Source organism: Sylvia atricapilla, chromosome 1, assembly GCF_009819655.1.
Source record: "Sylvia atricapilla isolate bSylAtr1 chromosome 1, bSylAtr1.pri, whole genome shotgun sequence".
In the NCBI taxonomy this organism is placed as follows: domain Eukaryota; kingdom Metazoa; phylum Chordata; class Aves; order Passeriformes; family Sylviidae; genus Sylvia; species Sylvia atricapilla.
Window position 1 is genome coordinate 9,964,604 of NC_089140.1, and position 21,110 is coordinate 9,985,713.

At 38.3% G+C, this 21,110-nt stretch overlaps 1 protein-coding gene across 5 annotated transcripts in view; it reads left to right on the plus strand.

The window, feature by feature from the left end:
• Nucleotides 1–21,110, plus strand: part of ZMYND11 (zinc finger MYND-type containing 11) — a 104,656-nt gene that overhangs the window by 25,762 nt on the left and 57,784 nt on the right. For all 5 annotated transcript variants that reach the window (XM_066314670.1, XM_066314687.1, XM_066314695.1 and 2 more), the window contains exon 2: nt 18,175–18,309. In XM_066314670.1, the coding sequence (XP_066170767.1) occupies nt 18,194–18,309 (116 nt within the window). In that variant the 5' untranslated portion in view covers nt 18,175–18,193. The remainder of the gene's footprint in view (nt 1–18,174; nt 18,310–21,110) is intronic.

The window sequence follows — 21,110 nt, forward strand, 5'->3', positions numbered from 1 at the left end:
TGTGACTCCTAAAGCCCATAAAGGTGGAAACAAAGAGCAATCTGTCATTTGAGACATCAACCAAGACTGATTTTTTCCAAATGTCCATTGGACTTTGTTTTGAAATGCAGCTGATTTTAAGAGTGACCCTTATTCCTTGTCTGTAACTCATCACATGTGACAAGTGGAAGAGGAAGGGAGTGTACTTTACATGAGATTTGCCCATGGGTCTGGCCAAAACCTAGAGACCCAGCCAGGATGGTTAGCAAAGGGCAGTTTTTGAGCTGGGTCATAAACCTTGAAAAGGCAGTCATAAATCATAATTAAGGTTTTTTGTTACCTCGATGGTGTAATTCTTCAGAGAATGGAGGCTGAAATTTTTTACCAAAGCCCATTTTTTTGTGTTCAGAGAAGTGTTTAGGAAACCTTAACCCCGGTTTATTAAGCAAATCTGTGGGAGACAAAACCAGAATTGTTGGTCTGCAAGCAGCAAGTGGCATTGACAGGCTGACTGGTGTGGTCAGAAAGGATATTTAATTTCAAAGGATAAAATACAAGATTCTTTTTTTTATTGTTTATCTGAAGTCAAACTTATCTAGTTTATGCCTTATCTAGTTTAATGTATGAGAACTGTAAATTCAGCTATGTTAAGCAAACAATTTATTTTGGTTTAATTCCATTTTCTCTTTGTTTTAATAAATTTTGTGTTTGTTAGGATTAGTGTTGTGTAGTTAATTTAATACAGATGTCTTCAAAGAGTAAAGAAAAATCCATAACTCTTAAAGAGAATAGCTGAAGGGGAAAAAATGTCTCTGGAACTCCTTTTCATTCCTCTGTGGTCCTGCCGGAGGGGTTTGGATTAAAGGATTGTATCAGGAAGTCATCTTGCTGCAGTTGGTAACCATAAAAGAGAGACCAAAAACCAAAGAGATAAAGACTTAATGTTTTCAGTCATAACATTAAAATTTTAAAATTTTCAAAAGCCTATAAAGTTTAGAAGTATAAGTAATATAAAGAGGAATGATAGATCCTGTCTGTGAGGAGATGGGGTGGGATGGACGTGTATTCTGCGTGTTTTGGAAATAAAATAGTAAAAAAAAATTAGTTTTGAGATATCTTATAATATAAAATCAGGTGAAATGATCAGGTAGTGTTTCTTCTTTTTCAGCTTCATAAAACAAGATGAAGAAATTAGATATTTATGAGTAACTTGTAATTTTATAAGGTATAAATAATGTTTTGGACAGTGGGCATTTAGCCTGTAGAATACCATGGAGGTCATATAGTTAAATATAGTGGTTCAATTTTCAAAAAGGGCTGGATGATATAAAGTCTAATAACAGTGGCAGCAAAGCATGCCTAGAGAAGGGTAATCAAATCTCATGATTTAAGACATAAGCACATTACCTGTAGCATCTGAAAGGCCTCGTTCCTCTCTGTCCCCTGCAAAGTGTTCTGCAATTAGTAAGGTTCATTCTGGTTATTTGTAGTGCCTAATTTCTTTGAAGCATTGCTCCTAGCAGTTGTTAGGGGTAGGATACACACTTCTGTATGTCATCATATCATATCAAATGCCTGCACAGAACAGTGCCCTGCTTCCCTGTGCTGCTGCTGCGTTGAGTGACGCTGGCATGGTCTGAAACAAAAGATCCTGGGGATGTGATGCTGTGAAAGCACAAAACTGCCTGAGCCAACATCAAATAGAAGTGAACTTGAACGGTTTTCGCACATTACTTTGAGAATTAATTCAACTCCTTTGTAAAAATCAGTTGTTACAGTTCATGCAAAACCCCCCCATCTCTTATAAGCAACAGCAAAATAATTGAATGCATGAAGTAGGCAATGTTTTTTGACATAAAAATGGAAGTGTGTTTTAGATCTGATTTTTGCTTTAGCTTTTTATTTCTGTGGTTTGCTCTAAATAACGACTGCTGGTTAAAAATTTTATTTGAAGCACAAGATTAGGAGTATATACAGAGTTTAATCCTATGTGAGGTCCTCCTTTGTAAGTAAAATCTATAGGAATGAATTTAGATGCAGTCTCCTCTTAGTCAGGAAATTAGGAAGGAGTAACATGTTTCAGCAGGTAGAAGAACATTGTATTAACCCTTAATAAATCAAAGGAAGAGATAAAGATGGCTTCTGAGGCTGAAGGCTTGAATTATATTGTCAGATGACTCCTGATTCATGCAGATGAAGTCCTGCATGAGTCCTCCAAAGTAAAGTCCTGGAAGGGACTGGGGCATGGCCTGTGAGCAGGTTCTCTGGCCCATGGGATGTAGTTTCATAAACAGCTTCTCTGGGAGCAGAGCTTGAAACCTGGGTTTCAGCAGTTTAAAATTTATTTTACATTCCATTTTATAACTTTCAGTGGAGTCCATAAAAGTCAAGGTCAAATTGAAGGAATAAAGGAAGGTATTTATTTTAAATTATTGAAGACAAAGACACCAGTATGGAAATTTTTTACTGCTTATATGTTTGCAGCTTCTTTTTATTGAACTTGTTAAACTGTTTGGAGGTAATCAGAAAACGCATGTAGGAATCAAGCTCAGACCAACCAAATAAATTTGATTAACTGAGTGCAGATAAAGACGGGAGGGTTCCTGTAGTGATATGATACAGAGTACGAAGGCCACAGCATCTTAAAAAGGGATGAAAAATTTGTACTTTACTTTAAATAAAGGTACCGCTGAACTGAACTAAACAGCCCTGTGACCTAGGAGTCAGAGAAAGTTAACCTCTTGAAATAACTAAGGATATGAATTTTCTTTTTTAGCTCACTTTCTACTTGATCAAAGTATTGTTCTAAAACCCTGAAGAAAATTCTGCAGTTATGCTTTTGCAGTTTCATTTTGTCTGAAAAGATAGCCACATTTATTAAAATTATACTTCTTACAAGAAAAATTTAAAAGTGTCTTACACTGCACTTTTTCCTAATTAAAAACTCAATCTGACAAGGAAAAAAATACAAAATATACATTATTCCCATTGAAAACTGTAATATATATCAGATATTGTCATTAATCAGCCCTTTTACTGGAATCACAGTATTACTTAAGTTATAAAGGAAATATCCCAGGCTTTGTTTGGGTTTTTTTTAGGAAAACTGCAGCTATTTAAACCTTTCTCAATTAAAAACACAACTGCACTTTTTTCTTTAGGCAGATGGGGAAAGTAAGATATCATCAGTTATTCAAAGATGTCCATATGGAAAATGAAAACATATTGATGAGATTCTTCATCCAAAAAAGGCAAAGTAGCAGGAAAATCAATAATGCGCTGTCTAGCTGAGATGTAAGAAATTCAGTTGTAAGCACGACCTTATACCAGGCAAGTGTAGGCACTGGTTAAAACAGGCAGCCTGAGTGCAGTGTGTGATTTAAATCCAGCCACATGAACTCCTCATCCTAATCTCACTTTATCTTCCCTGGAGAGAAATGGTTAATTTTAGGGCTTAATTCATCTGACCTATTTGCGATGCCTGCTTCACAACAAGATGAATTGTAGCCTTGAGTAGATCATGTCAAGTGTGAAGGGAGCGTGGAGCGATTAGCTCGGGAATAGACGTCGGCATTCAATCCGTTTTTGCAGCCTCTCGCCTTGGAGGCCGTGTTACGGAAGGACAGAGCTGCAGGAGGACTCTGGCTGTGGAGCTGGAGCTTCAGCACCCAGCACCTGCAGTGCCTGATGCTCCAGGTGAGCTGAGGGGGACTCAGATGCATTCCCACATGTCTGCTACTCTATTTCCACAAATCGTCTTGGGACCAATAAAACAACCTTTTCCAAAGGAGAGAGCTTTATGAGAAAACCTGCAGCTCAGTGTTCATTTCTACTCTTGTGTGGCTATCTGCTGCACTGAAAGGATCATAAAACACTTGGACTAGAAGGAGGGAGCACACAGGCATTCAGCAGCCTTGCCAAAAGTAGAATAAACATTTCTTGATTTGGGGAGATGAAGTTTCAGATGTCCTGCTCTGCGTGACCACATTATGGAAAGAATATCAGTTTTGTTTGTCAATGTTATTTCCTGTTCTCAAGTTGCTTAATATGCTCTCATTTTTGCAACATAGCTCGTAGGGAAAAGAATTCTTGATGTAATGGTTCTCCTCTTTCTTTAGATCAGAAATCTGCTCTTTGGAGAAAGCTAAAACCCCAACAAACATGCAGGGGCTGAAAGTGCCTAGCTAAACATTTCAGCAGGTTGAGGCAAAAAAGGGGTTTTGTCTGTAAGGAAGGTTTGCATGCTTCCTGTTTCAAGCCAGCTGAACACACTGCTGTGCAAAAGGGGTTTTCACTAAAGCTTTTACTTTTTTTGCTTTGAAAACCAGATTTTCAGCCTTTCCAGCACATTTTAGGGGTAAAGAGCTTCTTTCTTCTCTGAACAGGTTAGGTAACTTTTGTTGGCCACATTTTTTTCTCAAGTAATTATGCATTAGGGGCCCTGTGTTACTTTTTTCCTCCCTGGAATTGCTTTTGGAGCAACTGGAGGCACTGCTGAATGGGGTTGCTTGGTGCTTTGCCTTCTCTGTTCTTTCCTCAAATGCTTATACTTCACTGAAATGCTGCCTATTTGTCTGCTCCCACAGTAAACCTTATATGCTGTCATGTGACTTATATGACTTTTTGCCTAACACTGAATTTATTTTTCTGTGTGGAAAGTGCTAGTAAGAAAACACTGTAGTAGTTTAACCTCTATGAAATAGCTGAAAGACTATTTGTAATAAGTAAGGTAGTATATTCAAACCAGGTAGGACAACGGAGATGAGAAATGAAGGTGCAAATGAAACTGCCTATTTTTTTTAATTTATTTTTTTCTTTTGTCATCCTCTTGTGGTATTATGTAGATCCCCAGCCAGATGGCTACTGGCTATAAGCTGTGTGTGTATTCACAGGATTTTAACTCCTCTGTTGGTTTCCCATCTGTCATGAACTCAGAAGCTGAAATCCAGAGACTGACATGAATGTCAGTGTCTTCTTTTGCACAGCAAAACCATTATGGCTTGAAGGCTGCAGCAGGAGCATGAATGAAGACAGGACAGTGTCTGGTTTAACAGCCATGCTGCTAGACTAGACAGTAAAATTTCTTGCAGTTGGTTTAACGTAGTGCTTTAAATCAGTTTGACCACTGTGGTGGCAGCAGTCTCCAACAAACACTATCTGAAAGTCTCCTCAAAAGGAGTTTTTTTCTGTTGTTTGAACTCAGCAAAGATTGTAAACCCACAGTTGATCTCAGTAGGAAATCTCATGTCTAAAAATATATAACAGACTATTTGCAAGAGAAAAAAAGGTGGTAAAAGTCAGAATCTCTCAGCACTGGTGGAACAGATGTGAAGCGTTTAAAAACAATACCTTTTTTCTTCAGTCTAAAATGACCAGTTCAGTATCTTGTACGTTTTCCTTCAGCATGTCATCACTTGGATGAAAACATTCTGTTTCTATAAATGAAGGTGAAAACAGTGAAAAACATCTTAGGTTTCATGGTAAAGGGGTAGAGTAAAGCATTGGTTACTCTGTGGTCACCCACTGGGGCCTCAGCATCACTGAAACAAAGAAACCTTGCTCCTCAGTGTAAAAGAAGCTCTCATAGTCTTGCTTTGTGTCTTGTTGCACTCAAAGAGCAAAATGAAAAATTGAATTAAATCTCTAGGAAATAGGCATGAACAAGTGAGGAGTAGGGGCTGAGAACACTCTAGAAACCATTTTAGAAGGAATTTTAGCGTGTAAGTGTATCAAAGAGAAGCAGCCGTATAAGCCTGCAAAGAAATCACTACTATTATGAAGTCCTCCCAGATTTAGACTTGGTGTTCTTCATTAATGGATTTGATTTCCATGAGAAGAAAAGTTACAACCCTGCAAGGAAATAACCACTTTCTTAAGGAGTAGCTGTCTGAAATCAAGGAATCTGGTAATCCAGCTTCAAAAACCCCGTCAGGAGCAAATTACCCACTCCATTTCTACTCTGCATTCAGTCCTGAAGGACAGGGAGCAGCTTAAGGGGATGATGAAGTGTTAGACTGTATTTCAGATGGTTTCTAGTGCTTGGTGAAGTAGCACCAAGTTAAATGCCTCATTCAGCATCAAGCATTGCAACTGGAGTCATTTGAGGCAGGTGCTCCAGCAGCACAGTAAACTCCAGGTCTTCACTTAGGTTGAAAGAACCCCACATGATGAAATAAGATATTGATTGGAAAGATTGCCAGAACTCCAGTATTTTTATTTCCTGCAGAATACTGTATTATAAATCCAAATTGCAAGTCAACAGATTTGGTCTTTGTGATAGCACCGTAATATTATGATGTTCTTGCAGTTCATTTTCTTTGCATTACGCAGAAAAGATTTTTGCAGAAATCACAACAGGAGGCTATATTTCGTGAATGACATTTTCTGAAATTTAGGAGGAGCTGATTGTAGGATTAATTAGTTTTTCTGGGCTTTTACTTCTGGTGGTAGCCACAGGGATAGCACACTATTCAGTTATGTCCTACACATCTAGGAATTACCCCCACCCTGTAGGGCTAAGTCTCGGTGTCAGAGCTCCCTATCATTCATCTGCATTCAGGTTAAAGGAGTAAAATAAAACCCCAGCCAAATGCTGGCAGTAGTGAAAACTGAAATAATCTGAAAAATGAAGCCCTAGTTTTGCTGACAAAATTATTAATCCCATGTTTCAGTGGCCAAAGGAAATGGCTGAGAACAGAACAGTATGGTCCTGTTGCCTTTAATAAACCTCAGCCCTAGATAATAGAGCAGGAAGAGCTCTTGAGTGTTCAGGAAGTAATGTCCTCCCCAAAGGGCCTTTGTAATCTGCTCTGTGTCATCGACATCACCATCACCAGTGCTTGAATAAAAAGGTTTCAGATGCACTCACCAGAGGAGACACAGAACATCATTCTGCAAGTGGAAAGTGCTGTAGTCCCAGAGCAGCACAGGGCTCTTTGTAGCTCCAGCATATGCCATGGACATGCATATGAATATAATAGCAAGCCACTGGTCAAAGTATTAATTTTACCAAAGACCAAAGAAGTGGTAGAGAACACATACAACATGCAAGAATGGGGCTGATGTGAAATGGATTTTCAGGGAAAAAAAAGGAGTAATTCTGTTCACCCACAACTGGTCCTCAAGAAGAATTCTCTGCATTAAAAAATAAAGACGTGTAAGTTGGCTTCAGGTAAGAGAAGATGAGAAATAGGAGTTGGAAACATCTGAAAGTTATAGGTAATACAAAATACATAAAAAGAGACCGCGCTAGAACTCCCACCAAGCTCTTTGAAACAGCTCAACAAATTGGAGAGTGCAGTCCTAGATTACAGTATTGGGAAAAACTCTGTTCCAGAAAAACGCATTTCCCAACCTCTGCCACCTGATGGGCCATACCAAGAGCTGGTTATAAAGTTAAGTGGTGTGTTTCCCTTTTGCCTCTTTTAAAGAGAATAAAGGAAGGAGATACCAACCTGAAAGGGCAGGTTGAGGTTTTCTTGATATCAGCTATTACCAGGTTTGCTGAGAAACTGGTATAACGGCAAGATACTTCCATCCATCTGCTCTGATCTTTGGAAAATCTTTGAGTAATGTTTTGACTTTTAAGGTTTCTCTTTATAAAATTTATGGGTTTGAAACTTATTTTCTTCATTTTTTTCTCATTTGTTAACTTTTGCAACAAAGATGAAAAAGGATCGTGATTATACTCAGCTGTTTTCCACTTCAGGATTTGTTTAGTTATGAATGCAGTTGTTTTTCACTGTACATTGGTTTTCATGAAAACTGCTGTTCTCACATGTCTGTAAATTGTCCTCTAGGCAAGCTTTGTCCTTGTCCAGACATGAATGTTTTGGGGGAGAGCTGAGGCAATCTGAAGTAAGAAAATGCAAATTTAATAAATTACCTGCTTTTGAGGTGTAAATAAGAATGGACTTTAGACATGGATAGGGATTAAGGCTCCACTAGAAAACGATGATGGAGATGGTTTGGGGCAGGATGAGAGGAAAGCTGTGTAGGAAAGCGTGCAATTATTGAGTTTGGGTACTGGCTATGAAGAAGGGAACATATGTTCCAAATATACTTGATTGTGCTCTTAAGCCAGATGTCTGTACCCAACCTAGGAAATACATTCTCTAAAAAGCATAGAAGAGAAAGCTAAGCAAGGTGAGCACTAGGGGAAAGGCTTCCATTTCCACAGTGCACTGTTCTTTCTTGTGAGGAACTGTCCCATGACTTGGGAGGGTGTTGCATGAAACTTTCAGGTCCATTATTTCTGATATTCACCTTGAATTTCAGAAGCAGGATCTAAAGCTCAGATTTTACAATTTGATCCTCTCCCTGCCTGAAAGTTTCTTTTGATTAATGCTGTAGAAGCCTGTAAGCTTTGGCAGTGTTTTTCTTAGGCTCATCTTACCTGCGTTACAGATCAATGTGTTTCAACGCTCTAAGTTCTGAGTGTATTTCTGAAAGTTTCCAAGGGTAAACTCAGGTGTACTGGCCTCGAAGGAGCTTTAGTTTGGAAACCTTAGTTGGTTCAGAATTGTGCTTGTTTTCTTAATATAGTATCAGCTTTCCCAGAGATGACTGTTGACAAGAGAAAGTCTCCGCTGAGCTAATGTTGCTTGTGGCCTGATTGCTGGAGAAAAGTGGTCATGCCTGCATAACACACCCACTTTTAAAATAATTCAATATCTGAGCAGTTTTAGAAGTTATGTAGCTGTGCTTTTATTTATAGAGAGGGAGAGGCCAAAAAGAAGAGCTTTGAAAGAAACAAGTTCAGGCAGACTTTGTTTTTGTTAGGGAGCAACTAAAATTGATTCAGCTGCCTTTTGTCAATAAAAATGCAGCCTGGTAGAGGAATAGTTGTTGCAAACATTTCAGGTTTAGGTCCTGTTGCTACCTCTAGAATCACAGTTTGTAGTTTAAAGATAGTGTCAGTTGTGTGTAGTTCAGAGAAAGAGAAAAAACCCAACAATTTAGAATCTCACATTAAATTGGAAAAAAGTCAGCATCAGCTCTGTGTTATACCATATACCTTACATAATCTGCAATGAATTTATCTTTTTCATGATTTAGTACTTTTCCATACATTCATAATTCTTTGACCTGGAAAATGCATCTCTCTTTCTCACTGTTTAGTGTGAAACTCACCTTATGCAGCATTACATTGCCTGCTAATACACCATGAAAAATCATTTCTTTATTTATGTCATCATACCTTATTTATTATACCTTACTTACTGACAGAGAAATTGACTGCATCAGTTCAGTTGAGGCTTACAGAACAAGCAAGCTCCTTAGCTTTCAGAGCAGAAAGGAAGATGATGATCAAAAGCTTGCTTTCAGAAAAGGAGCTACTCTTCTCATTTATATTTCTTAGCATTTTCTAGGATGTCTTCCACCTATCACTTTTTATTAGAGGGAGTTGCAGAATCAAAGTGGCATCTATTTATCATCCAAACCAAAATTCCAGCCTTCATCATCAGCCTTCTTTGGCCATGATTTTTCCTGTTTTACGACCAAGTGAGCATTGGAGCCTGTCAGGATGCATAGCTGCATTAATCATCTCTGCTCACTACAGCCTAGTGAGAGGACAGGAAACATCTATTTACTAAGGGCTTGTCTACATGGGGAAATAGCCTAGACTGCTCATTAGGAGTTAACTCCTTCCATGGATTCTCCTTGAGCATCTTTCAGTGTTTTAGCTTCAGGCTGCTTTGGAAAATACGGGATTTGGTGGTGGGTGGAGTTAAACCACAGCCTGTGTTAGTGAGCAGTGTGGGTTCAGAACATGATCCTATCTCCACGTGTCATTTAATCTCCTGTAACTGACCCTCTTCATGCTCTTAGTCTGTGGCAAATGGAAGGTAAAACATGTTAGTTGAAGCCTCTCTCATCAAGGCAGGTGTGTGTGGCTTGCCTGTGTCCATGTGTCTGTGCCTTTGTACAGGGGAGCCCAGAGTGCTGCTGTCAGCAACTTGGGTGCAAGCATTATTTTTGATAACTCCCCAAATAAACAAATCTGATGGGCACTCATTATTTTTCATGATAAAGGACAAGAAGTGTGTAGGATGATCTTTTTACACCTTGTATGTGCCATGTGTTATTTAGTGATGTTTAAGTTAATCATGTTGGACCATCTTTTGTATAGAAATTTCCTTTGCCCCAAGATGAGTAGTCTCCAGAGATCAACAGCTTCACCTCTATTTAGTATTAGTCTAGTACATCATCATCCTGAAAATAAAAGGCTTTGTTACTAAGGAAGTGGAAGTTTATCTTCATGAGAAACTTGCATCATTTTGCAAGAACTGTGTTTTTAAAGCAACTTACACTAGTGCAAGTTCCATTGTGGAAACTATTTAGCATAACTTAATTTCATCAATTAAGCCTTAACCAAATCAAACGAAATTGGTTTTTTAACTGGAATTATGTTCAGAAGTTTGATAAATGCATTAACAGTGTATGCATTTTCAGTGGTCATACAAAATAGAAGCAGAATAAAAAAGAATATTTCAGTTGTAAGAGTTGTACAGTAGTCATTGAATCCAACTGCCTGACCACTTCAGGACTGACCAAAAGTTAAAGCATGTTACTAAGGGAAAATGCCAAATGCCTCTTAAACACTTAAGAGGCTTGAGGCATGAACCACCTCTCTAGGAAGCCTGTTTGACCACCCTGCAGGTAAAGAAATACCTCCTAATGTCCAGGCTAAACCTCCCAAGAACTGCTTTGAAACAAAATTTTCTCAGTAAAACAGAAACTATTGTGGTTCTTGATGTTCTTATGTAACTTAATTTTATTACTGACTATAAAAACTCACTCTGTATGCATTGAACATCAATTGAAATGTTGAAATATTAAGGAAAATACTGCTTATTTTAGAAGATCAGTGTGGAACCTTATCTTAACACATAGATCCATAGCAAAAAATATATTTTGAGCTTCAGCTTACCTAGGCACAGTACTGAGAGTGGAACATGATCAGCAAAACACTACCAAAAAAATAATTTGAAAGAAGCTGGTGTAGCTACATTGCTGGTTACAGCTTTGGCTCTTTGCTTTCAGCTCTTTCAACTAAATTACTTTCTTTGGCAGCTATGCTCTTCTCTTTTCCAAACTTGCATTGCTAGATAAAGTTTTATTCAGTGATTTCTGCCAGACAGGAACAAAGGATAGTTTCTTTCAAATATTAGGAGGGCATTTGCTGTTGTCTGTGGAATTCCAGACTGGGATTGGCTGGAGAGAAGCAAAAGAATGCATTTTAGTCCTATACATATATTTGTATTTGATAGCTGACAAGACCACTTTGACAGCCTTTGTTTGGCTATTAGTCAGTCTTTCTCAGCATCTTGTGTTGATGCTTCATACCAGATTTTGTTATACTCTGTTTGCAGAGTACACTTTTAGAAATTCTCTTTTGGGATGGCACCTCAACATTTGTGTCAAGTTCTCTCTAACAGTGAGTTGATTAAACAAGAAAGTTCAAGTTTGGCTCCAAAAGAAAAATAAAGAGTTCTGTCATTTGTATACTGATGATTCAAAATGTCTGAGCTTAAAATTCAAGTGCCATGTGCCTTAGCATTAGTGAAGGTCACTTACTGAATCATTATGAATGGAATACAATACAAATGAAATAAATGCAGTATCAGGGTTTAAAACAGACCTTGCACATATGTGTAGTAAAAGTATTCTTGGGGCCTTTAATTCGCTAATATCCTTGGCTCAGATTTCTACAGTGACTCACTGCCATCTTGAAATGGCATAAGGTAAAAGCAAAAGTTTCCATGTATTCTGTGTACAGGAGCTGGGAAAAAATTAAATTGCAGAAAGAATGAAGGAAAATATTACAGATTTGTTTTCATGCAGTGCTGTTTTGTGTCTGTACTGCACTTCAGGGGGCTATGCAAAACCTCACTCAAAAAGTTGCATGACATCAAGGTTACAAACCTTGTGGTTGGGAAATGCAAAAGGTGGAGCTGCACAGATCAGCAAGGGTATTGCACTTACACATGGGAAATACTTAGGATAATTATGCTAATAAACTTTCGTCTTTTGAATAGACTGTGTAGACCTTAAGCTAACAGTGAAATGAAAAGATTTTCATTAGGAATGACACACATTCAACATCCAAAAATCTGTATTTTAATAACTTCCAAAATGACAGCATTACAGCAGCCTGAACTGATTTCCTAATAAAAAAATACACTAAAGAATTCAGTAACTTTTATTAATTTAAAGTCTAATTTTCTGAGTTTAGTTGAATTAACAAAGAAATTTTGCCTATTTCAGCCACAAGCCTTCGTTACATCTTTCAGTTTCATTAACATCACTCAACACATTCCTAAGTTTTTCATTGTGAGGATGTGGCAATCAGACAGCAGTTGAAAGTTTACTCCAAAAGCCTGGAAAGTCAGCAGAAAGGCATTTGTTGATTTTAGTGGATTGGGATTAAGTCCAAAATAAATATCTAATATACCAAACCACTTGCTTATTCTTCAACATATGAAAATTAATTTGAATGCAAAATCTGTATTTCTGATAACCTTCAGGCTTACAAAAGAGAGTCTCCTGCTACCAGGTGCCCAGCAAATCCTTGCTTATGCCTATAATCTTGCACACTCGTGAAGACAAATAAATGGTAAGCAAAATATGGAATTTCTCCTATGAAAAGCTTTGTCCTCATCCTAGCAGCTTCTCCCCACATTTTTGGATCACCAGCTATGGAAGGCAGACATGAAATTAAACCTTCTCTTGTTTTTGCCCCATACATGACCTATGCTGTTTCTCAGTCAAGGCATTTTCACCTGTACCTTTCCTATATAAAAATAGAATAATTACCACTTTTAATCATAATTGTAGGAGGGGAAGACTAAGAGTTCACACGCCCACTATACCAGTGATGAAAGATATGATTTAACAGCAGTTTAAATTGTAAACTAAATTTTAAGCTTGCAGAAGTTCACAGTACAGTGAAGATCTGTATGAAGTCCAGGGACCCAAACTCTGCATCAATTTGCAAATCTGGATTTTAATGGTAGACTCCTATTTAGTACAAGAACAAAGCTAGACATTTGGAGCTCTTTGTACTGCTGATGTATACAGCTTTATACCTATTATAAAAAGTTACACTTTAAGAAACGCTAGACCCCATATTATAAAGTACTTATAAATGTGAAATTGGGTCTGTGTTTAAGTTCTCAAACCACCGAAACTAAGCATAAAAGCCACAAAAACTAGGACTGAGCCTAGCTTCTTCCTGCTGTTGAGCCTAAAGTCTCTCACCGCGTATTGTAGAAGAAACAATAGCAAGTCCCAGGGCTGTGAGGCCAAAAGGCAGCAACCAGTAGCTGAGCAGTGGCAAGGATCAACTCCTTAAACCTTTCCATTGCTATTAAGTGCACACGGAGTCCTAGCCAAATGGTGCTGATAGCAGGGATGGAGTTTAGCCTGTCTGACTTTGCACTGGAAGGGCTGAGCACCACAGGTAGGCTCACTTAGAGTGAAGTACAAACACAAGATTTAACAAGCTTCTACTTGTCAGCTCTTAATTAGCAGCTCCCATCAGAGCAGCAGTACCCAACTGCAGCGCCGTCTGCTGCAGTGCAAAGTCCAAATTATTAGTTAAGTTTTCAGAAGCATCTCATCTTTTGCTTGGATGATGGTATTTAACAGCCAACACAAGGCAAGATTTGACTACCTTTGAGTTTTTTCTGTGTGTAGGGAGAGATTCTAGCTAAACTTGATAGTATCTGCTAAATTGGATGGAAGCAGCAGGTCAGGAGGTTCCTTGGGCTAAATTCCTTGACATGCTGCAAGGTGATTTTTGTTTATTTTGACTTGCAGTTCAGATTTCCGTATCCACCACTGTTGCAGCAGACAGCTGTACAGCATTTGGTTCAGCCAAGTGTGTACTAATGACTGGTAGCCTTGTTGTTTTGACAGTATCCCCCTTGCCACTGCTGTGCCACTGCTGCCGTGGCAGTGAGGCTGTGCTGGGGGCCTGGGGAAGATAAGCTGTGCTCTGTGTGTTATCTTGTGTATTCACAAGATAAAGCACAGGTTGTTGAGCTTGCCTGTGAGAAGTGTGGGTAGCATTTGGCTCTTGAGGAAAGCTGCACACAGGAAAGTGGTATACTTTTCAAAATGTGTTTAGGACATTAAAGAGGGATTCAAAATATGAAGTACAGTGAAACCATACATAGAGTGTATGAGGAAAAGGTAGAGAGTTGAAATTTGAGAACATAAATAGTTTGTTTTGTTTGTGTGAGTGAGGGTATGATGAAAGTGTGTGAGCTGGTGCATCAGCCAAAACTTTCTCTGTTAGAAGGATATTTCTTATATTCTGCACATCTCATGGATGCCTACAAAACCTGCTGCTACAAAACAAGACAGATCCTGCTGATACAAATTCCTAGATTTTCAGTCATCTGTGTTAGCCAACCTTTCTCTTGGAAGCTGTATCCTACCGTAAACTTGTTAGCAAAACATGACAGAAGTGGCATGGAGCAAATAATTTTGTGTGGACAGGGCATACCATAGCTAAAAGAACATAGTGCCCAGCAACTCATACAAAGGAAATGAATGTATACTTCAGGTTTTAGTTTTTGTTTCCGGGATTTTTAGATGAATGCTATATCAAAAGAGGAGGATGAGTCACATTTTCAAGCATTTATCTGTAAATGTGCAATCCAGTATTGTGGTTTTAAAGAGTCTGGATTTCAAACTTCTTTACAAGACTGCATGAGTGAATCAGCCTCTTTCGATAGTTAACCTCTGAGCCATAGATCTGTACACGTACTCTGTACAGTGCATAAACATGCACTGCAGGTTTATGCTTGTTTCCTCTTTTTTGTGTGAGTGTGTGTGTATGTGTGAGAGAACCCACACATAAGCAAATAATCAGGAGTGATAAATACAGATTTAAGACTCTAATGTGTCTCCTGTTAAAATGTAAAGTACTATTTGCATGAGTAAGTTGTTCCTGTGGAGGCACTGGGAGGATTTGCTGTTGCTTGGAAGTAGCGCTTGAAGGCATTGTATGAACTATTAACAGTTGGATACAAGTTCCCTTAAAAATATTGTAATAATATAGAAAACTGCTTATATTTTTTGCTGAAGTGCAGGGAGTAGACTGTTGTGGTTAGTTTTACCATAGAGGAAGAGTGACTGCAATGAACAGCAGGAAATATGCCACAATCTTTTGATCTTTTTCTGTAATGTAAGAAGACTCCATATTTTTTTCTACACCATGCAATTAAAAGATTAAAATAACACAAAAGTAGTCTGGGCTTTTGGAAAAAGAAACCCCTATTTTTGTATTTTTGGCAGTATGGTGTGTAAGAACTGCTATTTCAGTAGTAGAGTGTCAACTCTTGAGTTTAACGAAAGTGCCCTTAAATAGTAAACCAAAGGTATGAAAGTGAAAGGTGTATTCTTTGAAGGCAGAACAACTGCTAGAATTATTGTATCTTGAATTAAAAAAATAATAATAAAAAAAGGAAATAGGACAGGTGTGATTGCTGTGCCCCATTTGTTTCCAGACAAACAGAGGGGAAGAGCCATGGCTGTGCCCGTGTGTGCAGCAGTGGGAGCAGGGGCCAGCCAGCAGGGAGCCATTTGGGGGCCACCCACGTGGGTTGTGTTTTGGAGGGTAAATTCTGGCCCAGAGATGTGACACCCTGCAGCATTCAGGGATGGGAGGTGCACACCTGTCCTGAGGGCTGAGTTAGCCACAGCCCAGGGCACAGCCTGGGTATGCTTCAAGCCAGCACAATAAGGATGGGGCAAGGGGCCGGTCAGAGAGTTTGTTCTGAAAGCACCTTAAAAGGGAATGGTGATACCATATCCCATAGAGCCCTTGTCTCCCTGCAGCTACAGGGCTCCAGGAACTCATGGTTACAGTGCTCCTTCACTCTCCCTCTCCCCATCTTGAGCATGGGCTTCTTCTCCCATCCTGGAGAAGTGGGAATTCCTTATCCCTTATCCCTGCCTTCCCTTTGGCTGCATGGGGGGCCATGCAGAGTGGCAGGTGGCTTCCCCAGGACGCTGTGCTGTGCTGGGGCTCTTAGGCACAGGCATCACGGGGGTGTGAGAGAAAACCCCGCCGTCCCCTGTGCCGGGTGTGATGCTGGCATGGCAGCCATATGCTGGGCTGCCAGCAGTAGTGGCTATTTTTAAAGGAGTTGGGATTACTGAATAAACTGAGAACTGGCCTGCTGTTTCACACTGCTATCGGGGTCAAGAAGGATGAGCTTGCTCCTTGCATGGAGATGTGAAGTTGTGCAAGAGACCCCATGTCCAGCTTGCTGGCTGCTGTATTGTCTGACAGCTTTTGTAGCAGAGAGTTTGTAGAGAGCTGGAAAAAGAGTGATCTTTCAGTCATGTCTGTGTTAGTAAAAAGGTTTTATGCTAAAACAATAGGTCTGTAAAGATTGTCACTTTTTGTGCTAAGAGCTAACTTTTTTTGTGCTTAATTTCTCTCAAAAATTAAATTCTACCGGTAGTTATATGTTTCTCTTACAAATTAGCAGGTTTTTTTTAAACTTGCAATGGCATCATGTTCTGTGAAATGAATGCAGAGGAGCTCACAGGGATGCAGTGTCTTTTCCTGCTGTTCCCAACAGACACTTTCTTTCTCTGAATCAGTGTCAGACGATGCTATCTACTGCTGTCACTCTTAGTTGTATGTCTGTCACATTCTCTCTTATCCTTCCCTCAAAACTGTATTCTTGGCCTTTTCTTTCTGGGGGATCCCTCTAGTCGCCCTTGCCTTAAACCCCAGGGAGAGGAGATTTCTGAAGCTGAAATCTGGGATTGATGTGTGTGCACACCACATCTTCTCATGTGCTGCTCTGCTCTGCCCTTCCCTGATATCTCCCGCAGGCAGGAATGCTCGTGGACCGGGGCATGTACATACCACTTCACATTGTCATCTTTTTTTCTTATTTCTTTTCTTTAAATGGACTACAAAACATAAAGTACAATGCTGTTAAATCATTTCTTATCCTTAATAATGGAATGTTGCTGTTCGTTTCATTGCACCTGTAAAGTTAGTGTTGCTGAGCTTATATCAAATCTAAAACTTGAGAACCCTCTTTGTAGGTCCCATAGACTTGAAAATTACGTTGCTTCAACTAATGGGATACTCAAATCTGTTTCATTTTTCTGAATTTGAGAGCAGGGACACTTTTAGTACTTAGATTCCCATCTTTAACATTGCACAGATGGTGAAATGTTTTTGCATTTTTTATATTATTTTGGGTTACTGAAGTTAATATTCTGCTAGCTACAAATATCCGCGTGCATACCACAGGGTTCATTCCGAGGACAGAGCTCTAAAATAAATTATAGACCTTGGTAGCACTCATAAATCAGTCATTTTTTCATTGAGAAAGTGGTGGCAATGGAAGAAAGTTATTTAGTGATCAAAATGCATCGTTAAGCTTTTAAAAAGGGATTCGGTGCCTGTAGTGGAGCTGTAGGCGATTTATGGCTTATCTGTACTCATTGCCTCCAGCTTTTGGAAAATTTGTAAACAAAGCCAGATGCTCATTATGTTCCTGTTCAGGGTTGGTTAGATGGGTAAATGCCATCAGAAGCACTTTGGTCCTGTTGGGTTTTAGCATGTTACAGAAAATGGAACTGCTCCAAAATATTTTTTTAATAATTTATCGTCTATGAAAATATACTTCTAGTTTCTCCTCATAGAATGGGCTTTTTAAAAATAACTGTAAATGATAAGAACATAAAGATAATACTTCAAGAACTGTGTTTTCTGTTGAACTGTGAGTCTCCAGCTTTTTCTCTGTGTCAGAATTTGTGTTTACCCCATATAATGCATTCAAGTACCCTTCGCCCTTTTTAAGGGCTTCAGGCAATGCAGAAGGCTGTGGCAGCTTCAGGCTGGGGTAGTTTTGCATTTTTACCAAATATAGGGAACTGAGATATGAACGTAATTTGCTATTGATGTAATATATTTTACTGCTTGCTTTTTGTTTTCTGTTTAGAATGCGTGATGCAAAAGCGGTTCTTGTAAACTACTTTTTTTCCCACTTTTTCCTGCTCTTTAAGCACTTGAAAATGTTTTGTTATATACCAATTGAATGGCTATGCAGCAATATTTTTTTTTCCTTGTAATCATTTTTCGTATAATTTATTTTACAATTCTTGGTTAACTTTTTGGTGTGTTTTGTTTTTTTAATCTGTTGGCTGCAGCTGACCAGGTGCACAGGTCATGGCACGCCTAACGAAGAGACGCCAGGCAGACACAAAGGCTATCCAGCATCTTTGGGCAGCAATAGAAATAATCCGGAATCAGAAGCAAATCGCTAACATTGACCGTATCACAAAGTAAGTGACCTGCTCCAAAAAAAGTCTTGGTCAGGGAGAAGGTTGGTACTATTAAAAGGCCCTTGGAGACAGAGATAATAAACATTGTGAGAGACTGTGAAACAGCCACATGCAATTCTATGTTACTAATTCATTAATTATATATAAAAAAACAAATTTACCAAACTGAGCACCTGAAGATCCAAAAGTAAGGTTTAATTCGTTGGACTGAGATCTTACCCTGTATTTGTTTTGGATAAACATCTTTAGGAAATATGTAACATTTCTAGTGCTTTAATTGAATTTAGCATTTTGGAGTTGATAGCTTGGTCAAAATACAAGAAGTAGATATAACAGTTAAGGAGAAAAGAGCAGTAAAATCTGTAAATAATGTATTTCTTTAGGAAAATGTGAGAGGCTACTGTAGGACTTTTCCAGAAGGCAAAGAGAATTCTGAACTGTTAGGTTGCTCAAATAAATCAGAAGCCATATTTGCTGAGATGTGCATAAGATGCTATTAAAGAAGACATGAGGTGATTACTACCTTTGATTACTACTGTTAAAATATTCATCAAGGTGTATTAGGTGCTGGATACACAAAGAAATATACATTCTTTGTTCTGTGGAGCTAGCACTGTGTAGAAAGGTCTACAATATTACTTGTAACAGCCACTGTAATAAAAACAGAGGGCCTTATGCCTCTCTCTGCTTTGTCTGAATTTCCAGGCTGACATGTACGTCACATTTGTCAAAGTAATCAATATGAATAATTTAAAAGAACTAAAGTAACCAGCTGGCAACTCTTCAGTTGCCAGAACCAATGTGAACTGATAATGAAGCCAGAGACCACTAACAGGGATAGTTATAAACAGTGCAGGTGACTAACGAAGTGAAAATCATTATAACATGGTCCGTGACAAGAGTCCACTGACAGAGTTTGGAAGTTCTGGGATGGAAGTGACAGGCAAAACTGGCTTCATAAGTGGAAGAAGAGTAACAGTTCAGGTTCTCCAAAAATGATGAACTGTGACCTACAGGAAGAAAGATGATGTCCCAAATGAATTAATGTGTAGCTACCTTCTACAAGAAGAAAAATGGACCATCAAACTGAAAAGTACCTTTCCAGAGTTAGGGAATTCCAAGAGGGTTTGGAAAAAGATTGTATTTTAGGAAATTTCACTTTTGAGGTTGCAGTGGAGTTTTAGAATGCATTAAAGCATATATATATTTTCATCATGTCTCCAAGGAGACAAGTGGGTAAACTACTGCTATATACTTTCCATTTTAACATTTCAAATTACTTGCTCTAGGCTACATATTAGCTGAGTTTGTTAGCTGTTTGTGGGTTTTTTTTAGATGTAATAAAGGGAGACAGGCATGTCTAGCTGGGAATTCATCCCACTCTTATGAGAGATGCTTAGTTTAAGATAGTGGGAATAACATTTAGCTGGGTAAAGTTAGGTCAGACAAAACATTACAAACAAGGTTGAGAAAACAAATAATCAGATGCTAGAAAAAGAAGTACTGCTCTTGGTAACTGATGGGTAGCTTGATATTTTAGAAAAGTCTAGATCCAGATTGTATGACTCATTTCCAATCAGAAGAAAAATAAGTGACTAGACAGAAATACAAGAAGCCTTAGTTCTTTGAGAAAGATGAACAAGGTGGTAGCAGTGAAGAGTAATCTAAAAAGTGCCTGGGCATTGTAAATTCTCCCCATGCACATCAGTGACAAGAGTGATGAAGACTGATGTAGTTTCTATTATGTGACATTCCTGAGGAGATAACTTTTGACAAGGAAATGATAAAGACCTTTGAATTGCTGTATGGTACTAGTGGTTGGTTGATGAAGAAACACAGATGACATAGTAAATGAGTATGCATAATACATAATATTCAAAATAAAGTTCCAAAATTAGCATGGCATCAGAATATCTCTTCTGATGAAAACTGAGCAGCTAATATATTCTTCCAGGCTCAAAATCATTTGGTCAGGTCAACTGCAATTCCTTAAAAGATCAATCAGTGTCTAGGCATATAGGCAAACATATGGATACAAAGAATTTTCAAAACTAGTGGTCATAATTAAAAATTATGAGCATGTGTACACAGTTGGAGCTAAAAGGAAGATTTTAGTATTTGTATTAGTAACATTACTCAGAACTGTTAATACCTCTTGGAACTGACAGAAAGTAATAATGACAGTGACATTATGGAAGCATGTTACATTCCTGAGTAAGAATACATAAAAACAATAAGATAATTTTTTTAATAAATCCATATTTAAGGTAAGTAATAGTTTTGCTATGTGTCATGTAATGGATGACAAATGGGTACTTTTGGAGAACTTCATATGTTGAAAAGATGATTCATATTTGGTTTTTGAATGGATTTTCTTTTCTCCTTGTTTAGGCATTCATTTGCTGCCAGAGATAAGTTGTCCTGTGTATTTGTTACTTTTAAGCAAAAGTAACAATTTTTTTTGGCTTTTCTTCTAATGTGCATTCAGCATGGTTGTCTTCCTCTTCTTTATATATTCTTGTTCATTTAATTTAATTCTTACTTTTCTTAGTCTTCTGGTGCTGAGTAGAAGACACTGTACATCTCAAGGAACATTTACATTTGATGACCAGGGAGGAAATGTTCATGATATAAAAAGAGGATTCATTGTTTGTAGATTATGAACTGTTTCAACTCAATATGCAAAACAAATGTATATAACATATGCAAGTATGCAAATTGTTACCTGAGCACTTTAAGTATAATTGATACAAGATTACTTGGGTAAAGGACAACTTCCAGAAGGTACTGTCAATGGAGAG